General features: G+C 36.2%; 6 protein-coding genes and 2 pseudogenes across 16 annotated transcripts; 5 read left to right on the forward strand and 3 right to left on the reverse strand.

Annotated features, from left to right (window-relative positions):
- Positions 1 to 32: 32 nt before the first annotated feature.
- Positions 33 to 2,821, forward strand: LOC104793017 (pentatricopeptide repeat-containing protein At2g41080 pseudogene; annotated as a pseudogene). 3 transcript variants are annotated; one of them, XR_015559902.1, is made up of 2 exons: positions 33 to 2,340; positions 2,446 to 2,821. The product of XR_015559902.1 is annotated as a pentatricopeptide repeat-containing protein At2g41080 pseudogene, transcript variant X1 (transcript). The 3 variants fall into 3 exon arrangements; XR_015559903.1 differs by having other exon boundaries at positions 2,449 to 2,821; XR_015559904.1 differs by having other exon boundaries at positions 2,456 to 2,821.
- Positions 2,822 to 5,305: 2,484 nt separating this feature from the next.
- LOC104699377 (calmodulin-2) lies at positions 5,306 to 6,737 on the forward strand. Its single transcript, XM_087454697.1, has 2 exons — positions 5,306 to 5,780; positions 6,092 to 6,737. The coding sequence occupies exons 1-2, from the start codon at positions 5,705 to 5,707 to the stop codon at positions 6,463 to 6,465; spliced, it is 450 nt and encodes a 149-aa protein (XP_087310823.1). The 5' UTR covers positions 5,306 to 5,704; the 3' UTR covers positions 6,466 to 6,737.
- On the reverse strand, positions 6,711 to 7,784 carry LOC147942990 (uncharacterized). The gene is made up of 3 exons (XM_087454696.1): positions 7,337 to 7,784; positions 7,107 to 7,254; positions 6,711 to 7,031 (listed from the first exon to the last, which is right to left on the reverse strand). Exons 1-3 carry the CDS (start codon positions 7,727 to 7,729, stop codon positions 6,796 to 6,798), a joined length of 777 nt encoding a protein of 258 aa, XP_087310822.1. The 5' UTR covers positions 7,730 to 7,784; the 3' UTR covers positions 6,711 to 6,795.
- A 664-nt stretch (positions 7,785 to 8,448) lies between these two features.
- On the forward strand, positions 8,449 to 10,121 carry LOC104793019 (transcription factor bHLH106-like). Its single transcript, XM_087454012.1, has 2 exons — positions 8,449 to 8,766; positions 9,355 to 10,121. Exons 1-2 carry the CDS (start codon positions 8,563 to 8,565, stop codon positions 9,823 to 9,825), a joined length of 675 nt encoding a protein of 224 aa, XP_087310138.1. The 5' UTR covers positions 8,449 to 8,562; the 3' UTR covers positions 9,826 to 10,121.
- A 4,625-nt stretch (positions 10,122 to 14,746) lies between these two features.
- On the forward strand, positions 14,747 to 18,979 carry LOC104793022 (CDPK-related kinase 1). Of its 2 annotated transcripts, XM_087454699.1 has the most exons (11): positions 14,747 to 16,015; positions 16,491 to 16,621; positions 16,706 to 16,747; positions 16,833 to 16,941; positions 17,142 to 17,220; positions 17,311 to 17,607; positions 17,717 to 17,829; positions 17,935 to 18,042; positions 18,130 to 18,192; positions 18,280 to 18,447; positions 18,567 to 18,979. In XM_087454699.1, the coding sequence occupies exons 1-11, from the start codon at positions 15,548 to 15,550 to the stop codon at positions 18,702 to 18,704; spliced, it is 1,716 nt and encodes a 571-aa protein (XP_087310825.1). In that variant the 5' UTR covers positions 14,747 to 15,547; the 3' UTR covers positions 18,705 to 18,979. The 2 variants fall into 2 exon arrangements, with proteins under 2 accessions (XP_087310825.1, XP_087310824.1); XM_087454698.1 differs by having other exon boundaries at positions 14,912 to 16,015; positions 18,130 to 18,447.
- Positions 18,980 to 19,059: 80 nt separating this feature from the next.
- Positions 19,060 to 21,420, forward strand: LOC104793021 (uncharacterized). 4 transcript variants are annotated; one of them, XM_087454700.1, is made up of 7 exons: positions 19,465 to 19,622; positions 19,708 to 19,800; positions 19,892 to 19,984; positions 20,081 to 20,314; positions 20,416 to 20,518; positions 20,629 to 20,858; positions 20,934 to 21,420. In XM_087454700.1, the coding sequence occupies exons 2-7, from the start codon at positions 19,757 to 19,759 to the stop codon at positions 21,151 to 21,153; spliced, it is 924 nt and encodes a 307-aa protein (XP_087310826.1). In that variant the 5' UTR covers positions 19,465 to 19,622; positions 19,708 to 19,756; the 3' UTR covers positions 21,154 to 21,420. The 4 variants fall into 4 exon arrangements, 3 of the variants coding, with proteins under 3 accessions (XP_010517598.2, XP_087310827.1, XP_087310826.1); XM_010519296.2 differs by lacking the exon at positions 19,708 to 19,800 and having other exon boundaries at positions 19,060 to 19,707; XR_015559905.1 differs by lacking the exon at positions 19,708 to 19,800 and having other exon boundaries at positions 19,225 to 19,707; positions 20,615 to 20,858.
- Positions 21,421 to 21,553: 133 nt separating this feature from the next.
- LOC104793023 (rhomboid-like protein 18) lies at positions 21,554 to 24,511 on the reverse strand. Of its 4 annotated transcripts, none has more exons than XR_769166.3 (9): positions 24,090 to 24,348; positions 23,892 to 23,992; positions 23,240 to 23,380; positions 23,059 to 23,125; positions 22,530 to 22,681; positions 22,334 to 22,435; positions 22,139 to 22,246; positions 21,798 to 22,029; positions 21,554 to 21,696 (listed from the first exon to the last, which is right to left on the reverse strand). XR_769166.3 is itself a non-coding variant. In XM_010519301.3 (8 exons), the coding sequence occupies exons 1-8, from the start codon at positions 24,112 to 24,114 to the stop codon at positions 21,862 to 21,864; spliced, it is 864 nt and encodes a 287-aa protein (XP_010517603.1). In that variant the 5' UTR covers positions 24,115 to 24,511; the 3' UTR covers positions 21,554 to 21,861. The 4 variants fall into 4 exon arrangements, 2 of the variants coding, with proteins under 2 accessions (XP_010517603.1, XP_087310828.1); XR_015559906.1 differs by having other exon boundaries at positions 22,139 to 22,237; positions 24,090 to 24,331; XM_010519301.3 differs by having other exon boundaries at positions 21,554 to 22,029; positions 24,090 to 24,511.
- A 909-nt stretch (positions 24,512 to 25,420) lies between these two features.
- LOC109133375 (putative F-box protein At1g64540 pseudogene) lies at positions 25,421 to 25,636 on the reverse strand (annotated as a pseudogene).
- Positions 25,637 to 26,286: the final 650 nt, after the last annotated feature.

Here is a 26,286-nt window from a genome sequence, read left to right on the forward strand (position 1 = left end):
AGCGTTTAATTTTCCTTTCCTTCTTCTTCTTCTTCTTCGTCTTCGAGCTACAGAGAGAAACCTTCGCTGAGAATCCAATCTGCGACGTTTCAATTGTAAATGCACTGCTCAGTATCCTCTGTTGTTCGTCCACTATCAGCAGATCCTGCAACAGCCATAGCCACTTTGTGCTCAAAAGGAAACCTCCGAGAAGCTTTTCAGAGATTCCGACTCAACATCTTCACGAACACTTCTCTCTTCACCCCTTTTATCCAATCATGCACCACCAGACAATCTCTTCCGTCTGGGAAACAGCTTCATTGCCTCCTCGTCGTCTCCGGATTCTCCTCCGACAAGTTCATATGCAATCACCTCATGAGCATGTACTCAAAGCTTGGAGATTTCCCTTCAGCCGTCGCGTTGTATGGTCGTATGCCTAAGAAGAATTACATGTCATCTAACATACTTATCAATGGGTATGTGCGTGCTGGGGATTTGCTAAGTGCCCGGAACGTGTTCGATGAAATGCCTGATAGAAAGCTCACCACTTGGAATGCCATGATTGCTGGATTGATTCAGTTTGAGTGTAACGAAGAGGGTTTGAGTTTGTTTAGAGATATGCACGGATTAGGGTTTTGGCCCGACGAGTACACTCTTGGTAGTGTGTTTAGCGGATCTGCTGGGTTGCGGTCAGTGTTCATAGGGCAGCAGATTCATGGCTACACGATCAAATATGGGCTTGAGTTGGATTTAGTTGTTAATAGTTCGTTGGCTCATATGTATATGAGAAATGGGAAATTGAGAGATGGTGAAATTGTCATTAGATCAATGCCTGTTCGTAATTTGGTTGCATGGAATACACTCATCATGGGGAATGCTCAAAACGGATGTCCTGAAACCGTGCTTTATCTGTATAAGATGATGAAAATCTCTGGTTGTAGGCCTAACAAGATCACATTTGTAACTGTGCTCAGTTCTTGTTCAGACTTGGCGATTAGAGGTCAAGGTCAGCAGATTCATGCGGAAGCTATTAAGATTGGGGCTAGCTCTGTAGTAGCTGTGGTTAGTTCATTGATCAGTATGTATTCAAAATGTGGGTGTCTTGAAGATGCAGCTAAAGCTTTCTCAGAACGTGAAGATGAAGATGAAGTGATGTGGAGCTCGATGATTTCTGCTTATGGGTTTCATGGACAAGGCGATGTGGCAATCAAATTGTTTAATACAATGGTAGAGAAAACCGAAATGGAGATCAATGAGGTCGCGTTTCTAAACTTGCTTTATGCGTGTAGCCATTCTGGTTTAAAAGACAAAGGGCTTGAGTTGTTTGACATGATGGTGGAAAAATACGGCTTCAAGCCTGGTTTAAAACACTACACTTGTGTGGTGGACTTGCTTGGTCGAGCAGGCAGTTTGGATCAAGCCGAGGCAAAAATTAGGTCTATGCCAATCAAACCAGACACCATTATATGGAAAACACTGTTATCTGCGTGTAACTTACACAAAAACACAGAAATGGCACAGAGAGTCTTTCAAGAAATTCTTCAGATTGACCCTAATGACTCCGCTTGTTACGTCCTGCTTGCAAATGTTCACGCCTCAGCTAAGAGATGGCGTGATGTCTCAGAGGTGAGAAAACTAATGAGAGATAAGAATGTGAAGAAAGAAGCTGGAATCAGCTGGTTTGAACACAAAGGTGAAGTGTATCATTTTAAGATGGGAGATCGTTCTCAATCTACATCAAAAGAGATCTACTCATATCTAAAAGAGCTGACGCAGGAGATGAAGTTGAAGGGATACAAGCCTGATACAGCGTCAGTGTTGCATGATATGGATGAGGAGGAGAAAGAATCAGACTTGGTGCAGCACAGCGAGAAACTAGCGGTTGCATATGCGCTCATGATATTACCTGAAGGTGTACCCATTAGAATAATCAAGAACTTGCGGGTTTGCAGTGATTGCCATGTTGCTTTCAAATATATATCCGTGATCAAGAAGCGAGAGATCACGTTAAGAGATGGTAGCAGATTCCATCATTTCATTAACGGGAAGTGTTCTTGCAGCGATTATTGGTAGCCGGGCAGTTAAAGTATGCTATGACGCCGTGCTTCAGAGTCTTTCTGGAGTGTTAAGCACTCGGATTGGATCAGGAAGCCATTTGGGACGAAAGCATTCAGCAACAAGGGTAAATTTGTAATACATGTTGGGTCATATGGACACTGGTCACAAGACTCAAATTCTTTACATTGCGGGTAGTAGTAGCTTTGCAGTCTACCTTGAGATTGCTCCTGCCTGTGTTATTCTTGAGTCAGGCGCAGAAAGTGGTTTGCTGTCAACTTTACTTGCTCTACCCATCTCCGCAAGGTAGAAACTTATTTGATGCTTCTCGTTATTTCTAATGTACCATGTTTTTGCTCGTTTGTGTAGTTTCTAACCTTCCACACGCTTGGTTTGCGATTCCTTCCACAGTAGTGAATAGAGATGTTAAATAAGGATGGAGTGAGTTCTCTGCTCTTTCTCACCATGCACTGAGCAAGTAGAATGCACTTGCAAATCCCTCCGATCAGATTTCCTACGTAACGTTCGTTAACTTCAACAGCACCAATTTACTAAATATGTGCTAATCAATTGTCATAAGCGTGTAGTTCCTCATTCATTTTTATCTTAATGCAAGTTTTTGCTTTATTATTTGTTAAGTTTCGCATAGATAAGGACATTCGAAACACATGAGTTTTACTCCCTTCGTTTTTTAGTTGATATTTTAGGAGAATTTTTTTGTTTTCATATTATTGATGTATGCAACTTTTCATGCAAAACTAATTAGTTTATTTATTGGTTTTGACTATTTATATTGTACAAATTGTTTTATTACTGGTCGACTCGTGTTTAGATTAATAATAAATTACATATTAGTTTAGAACTAAACAAAAAACAAATAATTCTTTAATTGGTTTGCAAAAACATCAGATGGTAACAGCACCATCGATGTCCTTGAGTTCTGATACGCATTGATCGACACAGACTGTAAGGAAAAACTCAAGAAAGCTCAACTCACTGACAATCAGCTTGTCGAGTGTAAGGAATTCTTCAGCTCAATAGACAAGGATGGTGATGGTATGGTTCATCATCCCTTTCCCTCTTATCGTACAAAAATATTTCTCAACAAAGCAAAACATTAGCATTTGTAAAGAAAAGCATAAGGAATTTTTTTTTTTTTATGTATTTGATAAAAAAATTAAATAGATTCTCAGAAAACGTTATATCAAAATTATATCTTCTCTTTTTATTGTTACGTTGGCATTTTGTTACTTCATTTAAAAAATATATTTCTATATCAAAAATTTTATACAAATTTTCAAGATTCATGCAGTTTTTATTATCTTTTCAAACATGTAATACATTATAAAATATTCTATTAATATAAACAAAAGATTTAGACATATGAATGAATATATATTCAATATTGTTTAATTGTTTTCATGTCTTTAAAATAGATCATCTATGAGAATTCAACCAAAAAAAACTCAAACTTTCCAGAATTTGCCAAAAAGAGCATGGATTTCTGGTATAGCCAAATAATACTCAACTTTTGTTGATTTTCAAATATAATAACAAACTTTCATTGACTTGCCAAATTAGCATGCTGTTTATAAAGTTAATAGAAAAATTAAACGTCATTAACAACACGTTAACAATTGGGGTTAAATAAAAAAAAATGCATCACCAAAGGTCGAACTGTATTCTGAGGATATAAGAGAGGATTATACCACTGTACCAAAGTCAACTTTCAAAGAATGTTGCAACATACTTGTTTTTATTATATGCGTACGGAATTAAAAAAAAAATCAGTTTTTTATTCCGTAATACATTACAAGACCATATCTACTTGCAAACCTAATATATGATCCTGTAATAAGTTCCTAATATATATATGATACGCCTTTATACATTACAAGACCATATCTACTTGCAAACCTAATATATGATCCTGTAATAAGTTCCTAATATATATATGATACGCATGGACTAATATTTAATCAAATATTAAGGACTCGTCTCATGAACAAATGACATGCCTCGCGCCAACCTAGTTACCCTGCAACATTGAAACACACGTCTTCAATATTCGATAACCAAGTGTTTGAGCAAAACAAAGAACGCTCTTTCGCCTAATTGGATTACACAATGTGCGGAGAATAATTGCCTGTTCAAAATCAAAAAATAATTGGATTAGATGTCATTAGGTATGGGACCAGTTGAAAACATCGAAATTCTGTTGGATCCTATCTAATCTTCATGGGGTGCTTTTTGTTTTTGGAAGCGAAGTGCAACTTTTGCACTAGTGTTTGCCGAGCTTCTCTCAGCAACATCGCCAAGAATAGGGTTCTCTTGTTGAATTTCTGACCCCTTCACCATCTGAAGGTCAGTTTGCTCTCACTACTCTCTGAGCTCTGTTTCTGTTCTCTGCTTTTTAACAGAAGCACATCACTCTCTCTTACTCTCTTATGCTCTGTTTTGTTTCTTTAAAAGAGAGAAAGAGATTTACTCAAATGACTACATTGATATTTCGGATCTCAAGGATACTTCTTATAAGACACAACACACACATACTTATACTTACTTGATACCACTCGATTACTTAATTAGACTCTAGACTTAACAACTACTAGTACAAGACATCGCTTAATAAACACCAACAACTTTGCTTAGCTAGACACTAAACAAGACACTCTTTCTTACTATAGCATAGTTAAACTAATTAAAGACTCGTCATTGCTTCTCAACACAATTTCCTTCTAGTCAATTGTCATTGCTCACTTGCTACTTCCTCTTCTTCTTTGTTGACATTGTTTTCTTCTTGTCACAACTTCGTCTTCTCCGAAACTTGTTCTTCTTTTCCCTTTTACGCTCAGCTTCTTCTTACTCTTCTTCTCATTGCAGGTTCAATCAAGGTTCAACTTCAACAGTTTTTTTTCGAAACATCGCTCTTGAGTCTTGAGCCACGTTGTTCCCCGCCGGAGAGTATCCTTCTGACACATGGAGCAAGTACAACGCGCCTGTGAATCCCTCGATTCATTTCTTGGTAAAACCTACCTTCAGCGAGTAAAATGCATCCTTTTCGTTTCATAACAAGTCAACGAACAAAAAAACGCAAGTCAATGAACCAAAACATGCTAATCAAAATTAATGTCATAAAGCATGTACATTTTATCTTATTGCAACTTTTTCCTTTGTGATCTGTTTAAATTATTGCAGAAACAAACAAGGACGTTCCAGGCACTACTTCCCAGAAAGACAGACAGCATTTAATAATAGCGAGGAAAAAGGATTTTTTTTTTTTTTTTTTTTTCGGTCGGAAAAATAAATAAGGAATTGGAACAATACAAAACAAACCAACGAAAACCAAAGGAGGCGACTCACTGGAAAGGGTAAAAAAAAAAAAAACTGACATGGCAAAGTCAACGATCCGCGTAGAAACCGCGTGATCCATCATCTCTCTCCTCTTGTGTGTTGTCAACCTGGCGCTTAAATTTTAAACGCAAATTAATGGCATTCTCGTAGTTAAACCCCCACATCAAGGGTGTAAAAGACATTTCCATACAATTCCGGTAAATAAAACGCCTCAAGTCCGCGTTTGTAGCACTAAAAATTGTCTCTTACAAACTCTTCGTTTTTCCTTTTTTTTTTTTTGTTAATCTTCTCTCATCACAAAAAAAAAAAAAAAACAATGGCGGATCAGCTCACTGACGATCAGATCTCCGAGTTCAAGGAAGCCTTCAGCTTATTCGACAAGGATGGTGATGGTATGTTTCATCCCCCCCCCCCTCTCTCTCTAATCGTACATGTTTGATCTTATTCGAATACATTCGATTTTAGTTTCTGCTCTCTCGATCGTTTATTGTGACCGATCCATGTTTTAGTTTCTTTTTTGTATCATAATTAAATTGAATTCTAGGATTTTACTTTGCGATTCGCAGATGCAAGGATCGATCTGTGTAGTTTCCTTGTTTTTCAAAAGCGATTTGCGATCCTTCATCCTGTGTTTTAGATTGACTTTTGTTAGCTTAGAGAAAATCTAAATTGGATTTGGGCATTTTTGATTGAATTGTTGTAGGTTGCATTACCACAAAGGAGCTAGGTACCGTGATGCGATCCCTCGGTCAAAACCCAACCGAAGCTGAGCTTCAAGACATGATCAACGAAGTCGATGCTGATGGTAACGGCACAATTGATTTCCCTGAGTTCTTGAACCTTATGGCTAGGAAAATGAAGGACACTGACTCTGAGGAAGAACTCAAGGAAGCTTTCAGAGTCTTTGACAAAGACCAGAACGGTTTCATCTCCGCTGCTGAGTTAAGACATGTCATGACTAACCTCGGCGAGAAGCTAACTGATGAAGAGGTTGATGAGATGATTAAGGAAGCTGATGTTGATGGTGATGGTCAGATCAACTACGAGGAGTTCGTCAAGGTTATGATGGCCAAGTGAAGAAGAGGTTGAAACTAAACAACTTCGGCTTCCCCCCCCCCCCCCCCCCCACTCTTTATGTAATTTTATTAAGAATGTTTCTCATCGCTTGTTCTAAAATTTCATTCATGGCTCTGGTTTTTTTTTTTTTTTGGTGGTTCCCCTTATGGTTGGTTGTTTTCGTTTTTGTTGAACGGCTCATTTATTTTTAATTGTTGTTCTATGTTATTGATAGGTTCAGAACCTGATTCTTGAAAAGAAAACAGTAATGAGATCTTCTTCTTCTTCTTCTATTATCTTTTGACTTTTTGAATGCAAATCAGATTTTTTTATATTGATCAGAATCTTTGCTCAATCTGCAAGATCAAGAAGATGTTTATCGGTAGCGGTTAGTGTAGGGAGCTTAACCCGTGTTGGCTCAGATGAGGAACTTGAAGGAGAGAAGAGTATGGAAGTTGTTTCAGACATCCCATTGTTGAAATCAACCAAAGTCTCTAAGCTGTATATACTCTGTCCAGCTGCATAACCACCCAAGAGTTGATAAGACTTGTCTGATTGATCCATCGTCAAACACATATCTTCTGAACCTATTCAAAATTATGATCAAGTCAATTTTGGTTTCTTGAGTATTACAATGCATTGCTAAAAGGACCATAACTTACAGGCAGCGAGCTCGAGTTGAGTTTGATAAACGAATTCAAGAACGGCGGAGACATCTCGCTCGAATTCGTGAAATGGTCCGTCTTCGAAATTCATCTTCCTTAGCTTACAGACTCCTTCTCCTAACTCCATCATCGCTCCTTTATGGTTCTTGAATTCAAGAAAACGCTCCTTTTATAATTAACACAAACAATGAAAACGAACGATAGATTGAGAAAGAGAAGGGACTTACGCTGTTGAAAAGATGGTGAAAGCCAACAGCACATTGAAGAATCCCATGGATTAAGGTACGAGATGGCTCCTCAGCTTGAATCCAAAGAGCCTCGAGGGCGTCGTGACTTTTGTAATAATCTCTCTTGTTGAAGAGCGTTACTGCTTCCTCAAAGCTCCAATCTTCTTCACTCTCCTCATCACTACCTTCTACATCTTCTCCGGCGTAATCGTTGTACCTGACGATTGACCGTCGGCTGAAACGAACGCGTATAGAGCCAAATTTTGTTGTGGAGATTGGACTCGTTGAAGCAGTAACAGAGATTGGAGAAGAAGGAATCGTGGTGATGAAGGAAGAAGATGGAGGAAACGTGAAATCTGAAGGAACCTGGAAATGTTTCGGAGAAACAGCCATTATCAAATTCAAAGGTCGAGGAGGAGCTCTGTTGCATGGTACTCTGCTTGCGCCAGTTTTGTGGTCACCGTTTTACCAATACTTTTAATTTGGGCCACTCTTGGGTCCTTATTTTTTGTTCATTAATTAAGCCCATATATTTTTGATTTGCTTCCTCTTTTTGGTTGGTTATCACATTTGTAAATACTCAAGCTTTTTTCAGATATTAATTTTCAAGTTATTACTAGATAGTAGATAGTCTAGATATTATGTAAGGGCTATATATCTAGTTAAACGTTTGTCACTTTAATACCACTATTACAAATCATTACAATACATGTTTTGAACTTTTGATCTAACTTTAATATCCGAGAAACGAGTAGTGGTAAAAAAAACATCATTATTATTCATAAGTAAAGATACAAAAATGTTCAAATAGTTTCAAGATTTTTCTTTTAAATTTTCGAAATTGAGTCCCAAAATTCCGAATTGTATCTTCAGTTCAGTTGATAGATGATAGAACTATTGAGAATGATGATGGTGCCAAAGACAATGACCTAATTAAGGACCCTTCCCAAAAATTCCGAACTCTATATCAACTTTTTCCCCACCAATACACATGAAAACAAAACAAAGAATTTTAAGCATATATATCTAATAATAATAATAATAAAATATTAATCTACACTAGCTCTACCCTCTCTCATTTCACGTATATATATAATCCATCTTTTAGGACAGAACCCACCGAAAGCTCCACAAACACCCCATTAACTAACAAAAAAAACAAAAGAAGGCGGCGCAACTCATTAGAAAAATGCAACCAGAGAGGTTACTGCGTCTCCGGCGATTACATGACGACTATGCAGAGCTTATGTGGGTCTTCGTCGTCGACGTCATCTTATTACCCACTTGCGATCTCCGGCATCGGAGAAACGATGGCTCAAGACAGAGCTATAGCTGCTTTGAGGAATCACAAAGAAGCTGAGCGAAGAAGAAGAGAGAGGATCAATTCTCATCTCAACAAGCTTCGTAACGTACTCTCTTGTAATTCTAAGGTAATATAAACTTTATTTACATTTTATATATATATATATATATATACTCTTTTCATATGCCGTATGGATGTAATATCCCCATACATATACGTATATCTTATCAATTTTATGAGATGATTTTAACATGAGTATTAGGGTTTTGCATATCTTCTCCAACCTAAAGTTTACATCGATCGTCTTTAGATTTTTTCCTTTGTTCCAATCGAATACTAGACATTTTTCATGTTAGCTTAGTTATAACCGTTTAGTTGACTCTAACATTTCTTACTATAAACACTCATAATTATCAAATATGATCCATAATTTTCTGCATATATAATTCTACAAGGTTTAATGTTTATTTGATTTGAATATTCAAAAATTTGCAAGTATTGAGAACATTTAATAGATGGGGAAAAAGAAAAGCTTCATGGCCTTTTGGTGAAGCTCGTTGGGATAGGAATTACTTTTTGGGAAAGTTTTCAAGCTTTTTCTGTTGATTTGATTTGATATGAACATAAATTTTCAACTTCTTGATCCTAAACTTATAAAAAAAGGCTAGTCTAAAGATCCAAACTTTTCATTGTAATTTCATGTTTCTATTTTCAGACCGATAAAGCCACACTACTTGCCAAAGTGGTTCAACGAGTCAAAGAACTTAAACAGCAAACCCTAGAGATCTCCGACTCCGATCAAACACTATTACCATCAGAGACCGACGAGATTAGCGTTCTACATTTTGGAGACTATTCAAACGACGGTCATATAATCTTCAAAGCCTCTCTATGTTGTGACGATAGGTCAGATCTCTTGCCGGACCTCATGGAGATACTTAAATCACTTAACATGAAGACTCTCCGAGCTGAGATGGTAACTCTTGGTGGTCGGACAAGGAGTGTTCTTGTCGTAGCTGCTGACAAAGAGATGCACGGTGTCGAGTCAGTGCATTTCCTGCAAAACGCTCTTAAGTCGCTGCTTGAGCGGTCAAGCAAGTCGTTGATGGAACGTAGTTCAGGTGGTGGTGGAGGAGGAGAACGGTCAAAACGGCGTCGTGCGCTGGATCACATCATAATGGTGTGAAATGATGAGATTTGAGTACACGAAAAAAGTCTATAATTGATTAATATATATATATATATATAGGGTATGATCATAATTAACTTCGTTATAATTTACCAAAACTTTTTTTATTCCTCTTTTTTATATGTGTTCTAGTATGTTTTTAGTAGTCTCGTGGGAGTGCATGTAAGCAAATGTTGTAAGTAGGTTTGGTGTGTTCTTTTTCTTTTCTTTTTCAAGAAAAAGAAAAAGATATTTTCAAAAAAAAAAAGAAGAAAAAAAAGATAATATATATATAAAGAATGTTTTTCATGTTATATATCTCTTTATTATATTATATATTGGCTGTTGGTGTGAGGACTAGGGTTTTGAGATTGTGGGAATATTTGTCGTCGATGCAGAAGAATATAAGTAACAGATGTGATTGGTGAAGTCCAAAAGAAACTAGACTTCGATATATATATACACTATATATGTGTATATGGTAAAGAGAGGTCTATGTTTGTACGCTGTGAGTTTCAAAGCGACCCTTATGTCACCTTTGTCGCCAAATGAATCCAATCTCTCCCCTCTCTTTCGTTGTTCATGTCTTTCTAAATGTGTACATTTGACCACATTTTTCAGACCAAAGAATATAAGCAGTGCGTGTTTTTTTCTAACTTATTTTGATATATATCTTATTTAAATAAATCCATGTGATTGTGACGAACTGTTTTACTTTTTAGTTGAGATTTGTTAAGTATTTAGCGAAATGTCTAGTGTACGACTTTTTTCGGATCATATGGAAAAAGCGATCATATATGTTTTTAACACACAAAAAAATCCTTAAAGGTATATTCGAATAATAAACTCTCCGAAAATTACATTGTCGTAGTAGCATATACAATTATTTAGAGAAGAATATACGTATGAGAAAAGTGGGACTAAATAGTGTATATATCCGTAAACATGAATTTTTTGTATTGTTTAATAACATAGGCGGAGAAATAGGTGGTGTATCAAAGAAAGTAAAATAACAGCATGATCAAAAAAATTAATACTACTCATTACGTACCAAGGAGTGAAATCACTATGATTAAGTGACATTTTAACCATTATAACGAGAAACATTAGGAAATTGTTAAAATATATGAATGAAAGTTTGTTAAAATTTGATTTGGATGAACAACCTCAATATTGTACACACGTACGCTAGAAATTAAACTATGATAACACAAAAAAATTCGTACGTGAGATTGTAGAAGCTATTGTATAAAAATGAAAGAAAAAACATGTTAGGATATGCGAAATTCATCGATGACGGTGACGTGACACAAAGAGTAAAGTTTAATTTTAGGTCGACACACTTCATATATTCGAAAAAGTGTGGCGATATATATATATATATATATATATATATAAAGAAGATAAGAGTTTGATGATAAGATTAGCCACAAATATTCGAAATTATTTTGTTTACTTGTTTTCGGTTAGCCGAGTTTATTCGTTGGAACGTGTACAAGTTTTATACTCAACTGAATTTTGGTTATAAAGCTTTTTGTCACTAAGAATATGTTAGGGTGACAATAATGGAATTGTGCAAGTCTCGAGTCATTTTGATTGAAAAAAGTTTGTAACCATATCACTTATAATGGAAGTGTTTTGAAATTTAGTGTTATCAAGTATCTCTGCTTTCTTCAATACATATTGCCCTTTTTTTATAGAAAATGGGATATAGGAAAAAAAATAACGCAATAATATAACCAAATAGTGAATTGGAGTACATGAAGAAGAAGGATGAGAATGTGGGATTAAAGGGAAGAGGAAGCGTGAGAAAAGGAGACTGACAAAAGGAAGTAAAATTGATGGGCCATTGGCTCTATGAGACAAAAAGACCGACTCTTCTCATCACTCTCCTTTTACCCTTTCTCTCTTTTTCTAATTATTGTTTCTCTATAAACTTTGGAGAATTCAATAAAAAATACTAAACATTGAAGAAAACTAAGAGAAGGAGAAGAAAGAAAAAAGAAAGGTGGAGAAAGTTTGTCCATGGAGCGTGATGGTTTTGGGGCAGCTGGTGTCCCCTCTATACTCAACCTCTCGACCAAAAAGTATATCTTATAGAAATATGGAAATATTTATAGCTTTTGCACTATTTATTATAATTAAAGTTATATTTGTATTCAACTCAAAATATAGTAGAAAAGCTTCATTGTTTAATTAAAATTCCTTTTGAAGTTTATGGGTAGTGTGGCAAAAGCAATCATTAACATCACACGTTAGTGTCTCATCGTGTGAACATGTGAGTCCCCCTTTATTATCTCACCACACAATTTTGACCATCCTATTTCCTTTTTGAATATCACTACATATTGTATTTTCTTTGTGTTTTACTTGCATTTCACATACAAGCAAATGGAAGTTATCATATTATATGTCAAATATGTCTTTTGTTTTCCAGTGTTCTTATTGTCTCTCTTGGTCAAGTGTTCTTGTTTACCTACACAGACAAATGTAGGAACCTTTTCACTTACTTCGGGGTTTCACCGGAAATTTAGAAAACCTAAAATACCGAGGCAGAAACATCAACATGATAATTGATTAGTGCAGTCCGTTTTACTATATTAACAAGATAATTTACTCAATTTATAAATCAGTGTCTTTTTGTCCATTGTCAGAACTTACATTCATTTTTAACATTGTTTCTATTGATCTAACGTACTAGTTGAACCATCTTTAAATATTATTTTAATTTATTTTAAGTCAAGTCTCTCAACCTATTCAATCTACGAATTTATATAAATTAAGTTTCAATATTAAATATATATATATATATATATACAAAAATCATTGGTGATACTAAGTAACTATAATATCTATACAAAAAGGTCACAATATTTCAAAAGTTTATTTGGTACCCACATATATAATATAAGACTTATTTCTATATGGGACTACTGACTAGTTTATCTTGAATCCACAATTTGTTTTTATGTTCTTCTCCAAAACTTTTCATAACTTAAAATATAGGATACTGTAAGATAGTATTACTCTTGAGACCATCACGAAGAAACACTTTTGTGAAGTTTGGGTCATTTTTAAACCTTTTGGTGCTCTGTGCATATATAAATAAAACGGTTAAACTGTTTTTCTTTCCAATATCAAATTCTTATATGTAGAGAAGAATCGAGGATCCCAAGCCCATCAAATGACAGAGAAGGGGGGGTCCAAATTGAGATTGGTACCAAGTTGGTTTAGGGTTTCAGAGAAAGGCCCAAATTAGATGTGAGTAGAGCAGTCCATAGTGACAGTGACTCCGACATGACAACACTCGAGTTAGAAGACCACCCCCACGTCTCTACTCTACTCTAAGCCTATGCCGTACGTCAAAGGCACCAACTCTTGTATCACATTCACATATATTTAATCATTTCATTCAAACTCCAAATAATTCACTGGAACCTGAGTTTTGAATTGGCCTGGACCAGTACTGAATGGAATCTAAAAGATTTTGTGATAATCTTTGTAGATGCAACCGAAACTGAATAAATACCAGAAAAAACGTACAATTTCATGTAATTATTGTGAAATACTGTGAAAAATAGATAGAATTAATAATAGTATGTGTGTGTACAAAACTACAAGTTGTAACTTTATTTGTTTTTTTACAAGAATTACGATATAGGGAAATTTTTTGCTCTATGTTACGTAATGTTGTACAAGTTGTAACTTTATTTGTTTTTATAAGAAAGAAGATATAAGGAAAAATTAGAAACGAAAAGAGGTGGCAAAAGAAAAAGAAGTGGAACATAAAAGATGTCAAGGAATATTGATATTCTTCTTTTACATATACTTTTGCACATAATTTTGTTATAATTTAGGGTTTTGCTACCAAAATAACACACAACCAAAAAAGCCCACCAAGGGTGATGGTTGTTAGGTTAGGCTTTCTTTGTTTTATACTTTTCTTGGGCTATATATCTCACCTAATATGGAGTTTCCTTTGTAATCCATTTTATTAATGAAAATGCTCTAACGAAAATCGTACCTAATATTTTTCTTGATTATTTGTCTAATGTTGCTGATTCATTATAAAGTATTGCAATCTTCGTATTGGATATGTTCGTCAAAGTATTGAATTGACTCGTATACGTACGTATTTTGAAAAAGAGGAATGAAAACAAGTTACTGGAAGACCTACGCAATTTAATAAGTTAATTTTCAACTCAAAGTTGCCAACAATGAACGCAATTATTAATATTCGTATATAGAATTTGATTTTATACTTTTATAAAAATGCACTCGAGGAACTCATTTCAAAAGAAAGAATCAATCAAATCATTGCCTTGTTCCAACTACGGGGATATTGAGTTCTTGACTCATTATATAACACGTGAGATCGTCACTATCTCACGCATTTTTTTTTTTTTGGGGTGGTAAATTCATCATCTCAAAGGATTTACACAAAAGTATATTTATGAAATACATGGACTCTGAAGATTGACTGCATCGGAAGATATATAGTCTAAGAAATCATTAATAATATCATTTGGTAGCTACATCGTAAAGAAACATGATTAATCAAAATATGATAGCCTTGTCACTTGTGTGATGCTCTGTTAATTTTTTGTGAGACGAAACCATTATATGAAACGCTATTAAGGTAGGGTTGTCCATACGTGATTTGGCAAAACCTTCGTTAAGCAAAACTAGGAACCTTTGGCTAGTAACTAAGGTACGTACCTTTAATCAAGTGCCAAATTCGAGGTTACAAATCTCTCTTTTTTACATTTTGGCATGATTCTAAGTACTCTTTTGGATCCTTCGATTGATATTTATTTCTAGACATAGTAAAAATTTTGGCAGTACAACAAAGATAAGGTTGTTGTGTTGTTAGTCTTTGATAGAATTTGGCAAAATATATATATATATATATATATATATATATATATAGAGAGAGAGAGAGAGAGAGAGAGAGAGAGAGAGAGAGATCGTCGTCTCGTCTTATTCTTTCTCCCGACTTTTTATCTATTATAAGTTAAAAAAAAAAATTGATGGGGTTTGATATCAACAAGACATTACAATACTTCCTAATATTAGCCACGAGTTAGCAAAGATGGTGATTGCTGAAGGAAGAAAGAAGACTCTTTCTTGGCAGCCAAACATCACATAATTCACACTAATCTCATTTAACAAAAAAAAAAAGAGATCAAAACTTTGCTTTTGTTTAACAAATAAAAATAGAAAACAAAAGAAATCAATCAAACTTTGCTTTTTTCTCTTTTTGATTCTTTCTTTTTTTTTTTTTCCACTTTTTATGCTTTCCTCATCTCATCTCTTCTTCCTTTTTTCTTGTTGCTACTGCTAAAAAAGCATCTTCTTCTTCTTCTTCCTTTTTTCTCTTTTCCATTCTTCTTATTAACACTTTGCTTTTTTTTGCTTCTTCCTCTAAGTCTCTCTTTTACTTATTTAGCTTTTGCTTCTGACTGGTACCAAACTCGCTTCTTTCCTTCTTCTTCTTCTTCCTCTTTGCGTGTGGTTGATTTATCTTCCTCTAAATAATCTCAATTCTCAAACTTTTTTGCTATATTCAATCTACTTACCCTTCTCTGTTTCCTGGGTTTTCGAGTCTCTCGATTTCTGTGATTTACTCTGTTCTCTTCCCCGGGAAATATTAATTATACCCACCCACATGAAACTAAACTTGTAATCTTACACAAAGTTTCAAGCTTTTCGTTTTGAGAATTCTCAAATTCAACAATCCATGGGGATCTGTCATGGCAAACCCATCGAGCAACAATCAAAAAGCCTCCCAGTTCCGGGAGAAACCGACAGTGAAGCTCCGACGAAATCCTCTGGCTTTCCGTTTTACAGCCCTAGTCCTGTACCTAGCTTATTCAAATCCTCACCTTCCATATCATCAAGCGTGAGCTCGACGCCTCTTCGTATCTTCAAGAGACCTTTCCCTCCTCCTTCTCCTGCTAAGCATATAAGAGCTTTCCTCGCGCGTCGTTACGGCTCAATCAAGCCTAATGAGGTCTCCATCCCTGAAGGTAAAGAGTGTGAGATCGGTCTCGATAAGAGTTTTGGGTTTTCGAAACAGTTTGCTTCACACTACGAGATCGATGGCGAAGTGGGTCGTGGACATTTTGGTTACACTTGCTCTGCTAAGGGTAAAAAAGGCAGCTTGAAAGGTCAAGAAGTTGCTGTTAAAGTTATTCCTAAATCCAAGGTTCCTTCTTTCAAACACTGTTTTAGTTTCACTTGTTTTGTGATCTGTTATTGTTCTTTGAGTATTATATGACCATGATTTCGAATTCTAGTTTCATTGCCATATGTTTAGAATTATGCACTTTTAAAATTTAATTGGGTCAAAGTATTGTCAGAGACATATGATGAAGGACTCTGTTCTGTTTTTTTTTCTATGTTAAACTGTGTGGAATTGCTTTAGGAGCTTTAGGACTTGTTTGTTGCTTTAAGATTGTGGATGTTGCAAAATAATTTGGAGATCAGATTTGTTGGCATTGAAATCCTGACAAAGCCCATTGTGTTTGATTGCAAAGGAATTGACTCTTGATATTGTTTGTATATCTGGTATGAGCATGAATAAGAGTAGGAGTTTACAAATAATATAAATAAGCCAACTATATCCCTGAGCTTGTTTTACGATCGCTGCATTGCTTAGTGTTGGATGTTCTTGACTGCAGATGACAACTGCAATTGCAATTGAGGATGTTAGTAGAGAAGTGAAGATATTGCGGGCTTTGACTGGTCACAAGAACCTAGTCCAGTTCTATGATGCGTTTGAAGATGATGAAAATGTTTATATTGTAATGGAGTAAGTATAAAATTTCTCAGTGAGATTTTCCTAAGCTCATTTGATCCATCTTCCAATACAAATACTTTAATCTCCTTTGACCAGATTATGCAAAGGTGGTGAACTCTTGGACAAAATCCTTCAAAGGTAATTGCTATACACACATGGTTAGATGATTGTCTTTACTCTCTACTGAATCGTGCTTTGACTGGTTGAGCTTTGATCTAATCAGGGGTGGAAAATACTCAGAAGATGATGCTAAAAAAGTTATGGTTCAGATTCTCAGTGTTGTGGCTTACTGTCATCTGCAAGGTGTGGTTCACCGTGACCTTAAACCCGAGGTACTTTATAATCCATGGTGATGTTTTAATTGTTCCCTCGTTTTTTTGTTGTAAATAATGTTGGCTTTAGGTGACACTTCACTTTCTAGGTCCCATCACATTATCAGCAGTCTTTGTACACATAGAATGAATTCCACTAACTTATGCAGAGTGATAATGACGGTTATGTTTCTTTCTATTTGTATGTTTCCCTTTCACAGAACTTTCTGTTCACTACGAAAGATGAGACTTCTCCTCTGAAAGCAATTGATTTTGGTCTTTCTGATTATGTCAAACCAGGTCAGAGATGTTAATATTGACCCAAGATTACTCCTATCGAACTCTTCTTGATATTAAAATTTCACCTTTTTTTTTGTTGCAATTTTGCAGACGAGAGGTTGAATGATATTGTTGGAAGTGCTTACTACGTGGCCCCGGAAGTTTTACACCGTACATACGGGACAGAAGCTGACATGTGGAGTATTGGAGTCATTGCTTATATTCTTCTCTGTGGCAGTCGACCTTTTTGGGCCCGTACTGAATCCGGAATCTTTCGAGCGGTCCTAAAGGCAGAACCCAATTTTGAAGAAGCTCCGTGGCCATCACTATCACCTGACGCTGTAGATTTTGTGAAAAGATTGCTAAACAAAGATTACCGTAAAAGACTAACTGCGGCCCAGGCTTTGTGTAAGTGTATAATCATCTTGATCTCTATAACGGGTTAACACGCATCATTATCATGTTCTGCACTTCATATGTTATGAACATCTGAATAATCAACTGTCTTTTTCCTCAGGTCATCCCTGGCTGGTTGGCTCGCATGACCTAAATATTCCATCTGATATGATTATATACAAGCTTGCAAAAGTGTACATAATGTCTACTTCCTTGAGAAAGTCAGCTTTAGCGGTGAGTTGGATTCTGCAGAAGCTATGACACACTGACATATACTACTTACTTGGAAAATGTGAGTTTTGAGCATGAAGATTGATGGCGTTTTTTTCATGGTTTCAGGCTCTTGCCAAGACATTAACTGTACCGCAGTTAGCTTATCTGCGGGAGCAATTTACATTATTGGGGCCAAGCAAAAATGGATATATCTCGATGCAGAATTACAAAACAGTGAGTTCTATTTCCATGATTCTATCTACCACTTCCCTTCTCAATTAGGATTATCTATGATTCTTGACTTTTTCATACAAATCTCAGGCAATCCTAAAGAGCTCAACAGATGCTACGAAAGATTCACGAGTCTTAGATTTTGTTCACATGGTAAGAAACGAGAGGCTAATGATATGGAATAAAGCTTTATCAATTGGTTTGTGGTGGTTTAACGTTCTAATCTCTTTTGGAATGCAGATAAGTTGTCTTCAATACAAGAAACTCGACTTTGAAGAATTTTGTGCTTCAGCAATAAGTGTTTATCAGCTCGAAGCAATGGCAACATGGGAGCAACATGCACGGCGTGCTTACGAGTTGTTTGAGAAGGACGGGAATAGACCCATCATGATTGAAGAACTTGCATCGGTATAAACTTTATCCTTTTCATTTCACCTAGAGGCTATAGGATTGTGATTAGAGAAGAAGACTCATGAAGAGGGAAACTTGGTCATGGTTGATCTTGAACAAATGTGTTTTAATTGCAGGAACTCGGACTCGGGCCATCAGTGCCGGTGCACGTTGTACTTCAGGATTGGATAAGACATTCCGATGGCAAGCTTAGTTTCTTGGGCTTTGTCAGATTACTACATGGTGTGTCTTCTCGAGCATTACAAAAAGCTTAGAACAAAAACCACATTGTTAGTTGAGAAAAAATGCAACTAGGTGTAATCTGGCTGTGGCTTCTTCTTTCTTCCATTTCTTGATAGTGTTTTTTTAGTTTATTTTTTCTTCTTCTCTAATCATGGGTGGGTAAGCATTTGAGTCAAAGATTCGATATTTATGTCTGTGGGTGTCTCTTGTGTGTGTGGTGGGAAGAAAAAAAAGTCTATGAAGAAGAGGAATGTACAGAATCAGATATATCCATTATCTCTTTGAAATTGGGTTTCTAATTCAGTGATGTCCTACGTCTCCTTTCTAATAATGTCAAACGGTTTCTTCGGTTATATTTCGATTTGGCTTACAATTAAATTTTCTCAGGTCAACGCAATCGTAGTCTTTCCGATAGTAAGTGTGAGTGTATATATGTCTTGTAATGTGGATTTGTGCCGCTATACTTTACGTGTGGAGCACTCTTTTAATGGCCGCCGGAACAACAATTCGTATTCGTCATCTATATGGATCATCAAACCAATGATACGCCACGTGACTGTGTCTCACAATGGAGGGAGACACCCACGTGACTTTGACCTTCATCATCAGATCTCTGATCTCATCTTAATCTCTACCTAACCGTCACAAAGATTCTTTCTTTCTATCTTCTTCCTCTAATCTCGCTGCAACAGTTTTAACTAGAATGGCAACAATGCGCAAATCCCATAGGTCAAAAGCCACTCTGGGATCAAGAAGACTTGTTCTGCTATGCATTGTCGCCGTCGCATTGCTCCTCTTTTTTTCTTCCGTGCTCTCCACCGGCGGATTGGTTTTACCATATCCGAAGACCCTTATTGGTTATTATTTCTTGAAGTCTTCACGAATTAGCAAGAGACGGCACAGTTTGTCGGATAAATACTTGTACTGGGGAGACAGAATCGATTGTCCTGGTAAGAACTGTGAGACCTGTGCTGGTTTGGGTCACCAAGAATCTAGTCTTAGATGTGCTCTTGAGGAAGCCATGTTTCTTAACAGGTAATATTTTGATTTCCTCCACAAAATTGTCAAACTTCTGAGATTTCTGATGGAGTTCTTGAATTGGCAATTAGTCTTCTCGGTCATAAGATGGTTAGTTGACTAAATTTTTGGGAAATGCTGGTAAGATCAGTGTATATGGTGTTGAGATATGGTCTCTGTAATTGTCACTTTCTTGTTGCAGGACTTTTGTAATGCCATCTCGGATGTGCATAGACCCAATACATAACAAGAAAGGTATACTCAATCGATCAGACAATGAAACTACAGAGGAAAGGTGAAAGACTTTCTTTGAACTAGTTAAGGAAAGTGCTTTTGTTTTGTTTCCCACTTTTAACACAAGAGGAGGTCTATTTGCTTTGTATGGTCTTAGCTGGGAAGGGAGCTCTTGTGGAATGGAATCATTGTATGATATTGACCTCATCTCTGAGAAGATACCTGTGATCTTGGATAACTCAGAAACGTGGCACATTGTGCTATCGACCAGTATGAAATTGGGAGAACGAGGGGTTGCGCATGTGTATGGAGCCAATAGGCATGAGCTAAATGACTCTAGCCGCTTTACAAATCTTTTGCTCATTAACCGAACCGCAAGTCCCTTGGCATGGTAAGCACATTTCTGAGGAAATTGAGTATCTTATATTGTTTGTTTTAGTCATCATCATACTCTTCTAGCTCGATCAGATCGTATATCTATCTTCAATGTAGGTTTGTTGAGTGCAAGGATCGAGGTAACCGTAGCGCCCTTATGCTTCCTTATTCATTTCTCCCGAATATGGCAGCATCAAGATTGAGAGATGCTGCCGAGAAGGTGAATGAGTTTTACATAATCTAGCAATCTAGATTTAAAATGGAAAAGGAGATGGTTATGTTCTGTTGAAGCCTTATAAGCTTATTCATAAACCAGTTTTGGTTGAACAGATAAAAGCACAACTTGGTGATTACGATGCAATCCATGTTCGTCGAGGTGACAAACTGAAAACACGAAAAGACAGGTTTCACGTTGAAAGAACTCAATTTCCACATTTAGACAGAGACACACGCCCAGAGTTCATCCTTGGCAGAATACAGAAGCAGATCCCACCAGGACGGACTCTTTTTATCGGTTCTAATGAGAGAACCCCTGGATTCTTTTCGCCACTCGCAAGCAGGTAATATCTTAAGGTCTACATTCAAGTTTATAGGTTTATAATAGATGTTCGTGTAAGATACTTGTTACACTGCAGGTACAAAGTGGCTTATTCATCGAATTTCAGCAAGATTTTGGATCCGATAGTTGAGAACAACTATCAGTTATTCATGGTGGAGAGGCTGATAATGATGGGTGCAAAGACATTCTTCAAAACATTTAGAGATTACGAAACGGATCTCACTTTAACAGATGATCCGAAAAAGAACAAGAACTGGGAAGTACCAGTTTACACCATGGAAGAAGGCAAAAAGTAGCAAGCTAAACTATCTATGACCTCACTAGCAAAAATCACACAACGATTCAGACAAAAGTCTCATCACTTTCCAATTACTTGGAGTTGAGCCTAATCTTGTCTGAAGAAGATTCTATTGCTCGGGAGAAATCTGTGTATGAGAAATCAGAGACTAACAGTTACTTGAGCATTTTTCTTTACTTAGATTGCTTCAGTTTTGTGTAAATCAAACTGTGTACTATTTACTTTAATATTCATTTGCATCAAAAATAGATTTTTTAAAGTAAAACTTTTGAGTTGCAGTCTTTTAATGAGCATGTCTTCTCTTAAACTATATCATAATCCAGTATAAGTACATTTTCGTATTTTGTTTTCTTTTCCAAGTAAAATAGGTTTTGTGAAGTGTTAAATGGGACTGTAGATTTTAATCTCTGAAGGTTTAGTCAAATAAACCTCAATCTCCATGTTTTTTTCCTTTCTTTCAAATCTGCACTTACATAATAAACATAACCTACGAACTTTGTTCTAAAACTACAACGGTAACTAAACGAGGCAGAAGGAATACCTATAAAAGAAAGAAAAAGAGGATGTAAATCAGATCATCCACTGGACATATTGTCGTTAAGGTAAGGTCATTTCCGTTGTTAGAACGCAGCAGAAGAATACCTCTTGTGTTGTGCAATGTCTCCATCTCAAATCAACAATGTTTCTGAACTTCCTAGTAAAGGGTTTACTGAGAGTGTGCTTCAAGAAGGATGTTGGTGGCAGCGTTGACATCATTTCTGGCATGTACAAGAGCCTGTCTCGCTGCGTTCTGGTCAAATCCCATTGATACCAAAGTAGCTATGGCTTCCTGAGATGGCTCTGTAGTTGATGGCATCGGAGCTCGAAAAGCTCTCTGAAAAACAGAAACATCACATGTTAGCAAACGAAGATTGGATATTTAGATTGTTATAGGAGTTTGGTTAAAGAGGCATGAAAAAGATGCTGCAAAGATAAAGACTTGCCACTGCTTGGCGACCTAAGTTGGGTGATGTCCTTCTTGGTGGTTGAGAATGGCTGCTCAAGGAGGGCAGAGAAAACCGGGAAAAGAACGAAGCCATGAACTGGGGGAACTGACATGTATTTTAGACAAAAAGTGGTGTTACTAAAAGTAGACAAAAAAACCCACATTTGAGCAAACGGTTTGGAAAGGTTATAACCTTTGCCTTGCGAATACCAAGGATGTTCAACCGGTACAAGGAACCAGCAATAATGCCGCAAAATCCAGTGAGGATGGATCTTTTCCAAGATGACAGTAAAAGCTACAAATATTGAAACCAATAAATTTATCAATTAAAGAAAAAGAAATCTACAGCACAACAAAAGTCATATATATAAGCATATGGTATATTTTACCTGGACACCCGCAAGATATATGAATGATTTATCAGAGAAGGAGACGCCAAATACACCAAACCTCTTTGTTACTGGAATGTACAAAAAGAAGGGTACAAAGGAAGCAAATATGACGGCGTATGGTCCAGATGTCAGTAGGTTTGCAGTAGGATCTACAAAAGAAACAACAGTTTGTTATATAGATATACCCACAATCAATAAATGTAAAATGTTTGTGTTTTTAGAATTCATAAAAGGTCATATCACAAACGCTTATTGAGAATACACAAAATCATCTCTTGATAATTTAAATGCTGGACCAAGGGAATTCTCTGTAAGATCTATTCAACATTATGAGTGAAGGAATTTTTTCAGAATATCCTAATACTCTCTGTACAATTTTTCTTAGATGTTTGGTGAGACTAGTAGCAAGTTACAATTCCTTTATAGTTGTCTGCATTAGCGCCAAGATTTCATATTCTAAAGGACGAGTACTGATCAAAACAGTATAGACTTTGATGAGACTATCTGACATTGGGAAGGTGCATACCTTTAAACAGAGATAACAAAATGGTCTCTAGTATCAGTGACACAGCCCCAGAGAACAAGATGAAAACCTGCAGGATGAGCACAAATTTAACTCATTCAATCTCGAAGCACTTATCTTTCTAGTTACCATGGTAATGGACAGGTAAGTCATGAAGAAAAAATAGAGCTAGAGTATCCCTTACCGAATACTTATTAGAACCAATCTGTCTCTCAAAGACTCGGAAGAAGTAGAGCAAATACAAGCCGGAAAACAACTCTGTTGTGGACGAGAACGCAAAACTCGATATGATTAGTTTCCATATCCGAAACTTCTCAAAAATATCCTGCAACAAGATTGGAAGAAGTTAATAAAGATACGGTTGACTGGATTTGAGATAATCTGAACGTTTTACTTACACATAAACAAGATTCTTTAAAACAATCAAACATCTTTCTAAGTGCAAGACTAGATGCATACACAATCAAGTAAATTGAATAGACGCAAGTTACCATACTATTTAACATCTGAAACCTAAAATTTTCTAATGAACTAATTCGCATTACACCAATGGCTGATGACTAATCTAAGTAAAAGCTCTAGTACTATGATGCCGTGTAGCTGCGTCCTCCCAGTAAACTCAAAACCTTGTAAACTACAGTAAGTAAAGAACCAAAGCATAATCCGCAATATCTTCTAGTGCTAATATTAGCAATTAGAGGACAACAAATAAGGCAGCAAAACAATTGGTACCCAAAATCCTAAGAACCTATGGAAATAAGAGCCAGAATCGGATCCTAATTCTTCTGTAAAACCCAGAAAGGCTTCAAATTGAACAGAGATGAAAGAAACAGTACCTGGTAAGACAAGGCGAGGTTGGAAGAACCGCTCCTGCTCCCGAAGAAGACAGTGAAAAGGGCAGTCGCAACAACGAAGGCTTTCGTTACCGGAGCATTATCTGCAAAGTTCCAAAATTTCGAACATTAATCGAAAACCCAGAAACGAGAAAACAAAAACGAAGAAGCGGCGAAAAAGAGAATTGGGGTAAAACGTACTGAAACCGGAGGGACCTCCGCTCATCTCTACTAATCGGGATGAACGAAAAAAAAATCAAAATCGGGGATTGTGAAAGATCGGAGGAGGGGAGCTTTCGTTTCTTCTCCTTAAGTCGTCTCCGATGAATTTTATTTTCTTTCTACGGAGGGATGTATGTTTCCGGGAATTTTCACTACTTTGTCCTCTCCAATTCAAAAAAAAAAACAAAAACACACTCAGCAGAAGAAACAGAACAATCCAGAATCTTTCATTATTAGCATATTTGCTACTATTAAAAAACAAAATTAAATTAAAGAACTTTGCAGCTAAAGCCCCGGATCTTTTCAGTATCTTTATATTTCTAACCCTCTAGTTTTAAGTATTACGTTCTAAACCAATAGTCGCATAAACGCATATTATTTGCATCAAAATTATAGATTCCTTGAGCAATTTGCGTTTGTGTGTATTAAAACAAAGTTGCTATTTACACAAATAAGTCAATCGTATTTTTTTTTTTTTTGTCAACAAAAAGAATCAGCTCAAACGAGCCAATTTGTGGGTAAATTGTTTACAAACATAATATGATGCGGAGAAAGGCGCATGCGGCGGGCCAAAGAATCCGCTCTTACATTTGCATTATGAGGTACTTGAATCAAAGAAAAAGAAGAAAAATCCTCCCTGTCATTCTTTATGTCTTCAAGGTAAGTTGCGAAGGCTGGTCAATCATCTCTTTATGTCTTCAAGGTAAGTTGTGAAGACTGGTCAATCATGAGGCAAAGACACTATCTTCACTAAGTCTGAACAGTCTGTTAGGAAAACTACATCTTGGAAGTCATGTCCAATTATACAATACATCGCCCATATGAAAGCTTCCACTTCTGTATGTAACGGAGACAAACTTTGCCGTTACGACTAGAATTGGTATCTTTTTTTCTTTAATGGATTTCTATATTTGTTTACATATTATATTTTTTTTAACAGATTTTGCAACAATATCCAAATGGTATCATACTATCATCCCCTCACTATATTTGGAACCTTCTGGCCCAAATAGAGACAACGGAGACTAAACCAAACAAACGTAATGATTTAAATTTAATCCTCCTCTTGTTCACACCTTAAGGTCTTAACACATTTTAGCTTAGGGCCATTGTGGTGAAATCAATCATGTTTGGTACCCTAACCCGAGTGTTTGAGAGTAGTCATTTAGATTACCAAAAATATAACCTTACCAAAATAAACAAGTTTAGTGTCATATTTGTGTTACTAACAAAAGTGTTTGTAAATCTCTTTGACATCACCATCAAATCTCAGCCACACAACGACAATGAGAGAGAGATAGAGAGAGACATTAAATGAATTGGATGTTGCACTTTGGTGAAGCTCTAGGAAGAGTCGTTAGATTGGCTCGCAAGTACTTGTTGCTATCCTTTTGTACACCAATTCTCACAGTTTCAAGACATTGTAGTTTTCCCAAGAAATGTCTCATTTGTTTCAGCTCTCTAAAACTTCCTCCGTACCCTGTAATCTCTAGCACCTTGATTCGCCAGGCCGACAAACAACACATTCCCCTCTTCTTCTTGTATGGATTATTTAACTAAACAAAAGCAGTGATGTTGGAGTTTTACCGTCAAAAGAGAAAGTTTGAAAATGACATCAAGGTAAATTTTTATATAAGAAACACTTTCTAAGGGATCACTATCGATGATTCAAACACTTTCAAACACCTTAGACGAGTAGTGTCCATGGGAACTAATAATAGTATTATCTCATTTTAAAAGCATCAATCCAGTTACTATTTCTCTTCAAAAATTGATGTTACACTTGCAAACTAAGATGTCATGTTCAATAACCTCACTAATATACTACATATTAAAAGTTGACTAAACTAGGACAAAATCAAGGCAAAGAAATGAGGCACAAAATTCTCCCAAACGTTATATACAGGTCTCAAAGATTCAGTTTTGCTTAATTACTTTGCCTCTTTGTAGAAATGCACACACAAATCCCAAATTAATTGCAAATAATCACTACAATTGATGTAGCAAACACGAATTCAAATGCTACATAATGTATGTTCATATTATTTTCACTCCTAATAAACACAAACCAATCCCTACACATTTAAATCTTAAAATAGGAAGTCATAAAAATAAATATAAACACAAAATAAAGCAAAGAGCGATAAAAAAAAAATATACAACAAAAAACATGGGA

Source organism: Camelina sativa, chromosome 6 (genome assembly GCF_030686135.1).
Source record: "Camelina sativa cultivar CO46 ecotype springtype chromosome 6, ASM3068613v1".
NCBI lineage: Eukaryota > Viridiplantae > Streptophyta > Magnoliopsida > Brassicales > Brassicaceae > Camelina > Camelina sativa.

Bases quoted from the DNA above. Each gene is read 5' to 3' on its own strand.
- LOC104699377 (XM_087454697.1), top strand. From the start codon at position 5,705: ATGGCGGATCAGCTCACTGACGATCAGATCTCCGAGTTCAAGGAAGCC. The intron at 5,781-6,091 runs GTATGTTTCATC...GAATTGTTGTAG, and splicing joins ATTCGACAAGGATGGTGATG to GTTGCATTACCACAAAGGAG.
- LOC147942990 (XM_087454696.1), bottom strand. From the start codon at position 7,729: ATGGCTGTTTCTCCGAAACATTTCCAGGTTCCTTCAGATTTCACGTTT. The intron at 7,255-7,336 runs GTAAGTCCCTTC...CTTGAATTCAAG, and splicing joins TTCACCATCTTTTCAACAGC to AACCATAAAGGAGCGATGAT. The intron at 7,032-7,106 runs GTAAGTTATGGT...AATTTTGAATAG, and splicing joins TCAACTCGAGCTCGCTGCCT to GTTCAGAAGATATGTGTTTG.
- LOC104793019 (XM_087454012.1), top strand. From the start codon at position 8,563: ATGACGACTATGCAGAGCTTATGTGGGTCTTCGTCGTCGACGTCATCT. The intron at 8,767-9,354 runs GTAATATAAACT...TTCTATTTTCAG, and splicing joins TACTCTCTTGTAATTCTAAG to ACCGATAAAGCCACACTACT.
- LOC104793022 (XM_087454698.1), top strand. From the start codon at position 15,548: ATGGGGATCTGTCATGGCAAACCCATCGAGCAACAATCAAAAAGCCTC. The intron at 16,016-16,490 runs GTTCCTTCTTTC...TCTTGACTGCAG, and splicing joins AAGTTATTCCTAAATCCAAG to ATGACAACTGCAATTGCAAT. The intron at 18,448-18,566 runs GTATAAACTTTA...TTTTAATTGCAG, and splicing joins TGATTGAAGAACTTGCATCG to GAACTCGGACTCGGGCCATC.
- LOC104793021 (XM_010519296.2), top strand. From the start codon at position 19,376: ATGGCAACAATGCGCAAATCCCATAGGTCAAAAGCCACTCTGGGATCA. The intron at 19,985-20,080 runs GTGAAAGACTTT...GTATGGTCTTAG, and splicing joins AATGAAACTACAGAGGAAAG to CTGGGAAGGGAGCTCTTGTG. The intron at 20,519-20,628 runs GTGAATGAGTTT...TTGGTTGAACAG, and splicing joins TGAGAGATGCTGCCGAGAAG to ATAAAAGCACAACTTGGTGA.
- LOC104793023 (XM_010519301.3), bottom strand. From the start codon at position 24,114: ATGAGCGGAGGTCCCTCCGGTTTCA. The intron at 23,126-23,239 runs GTAAGGGATACT...CTCATCCTGCAG, and splicing joins TTGGTTCTAATAAGTATTCG to GTTTTCATCTTGTTCTCTGG. The intron at 22,247-22,333 runs GTTATAACCTTT...AATACATGTCAG, and splicing joins TTGGTATTCGCAAGGCAAAG to TTCCCCCAGTTCATGGCTTC.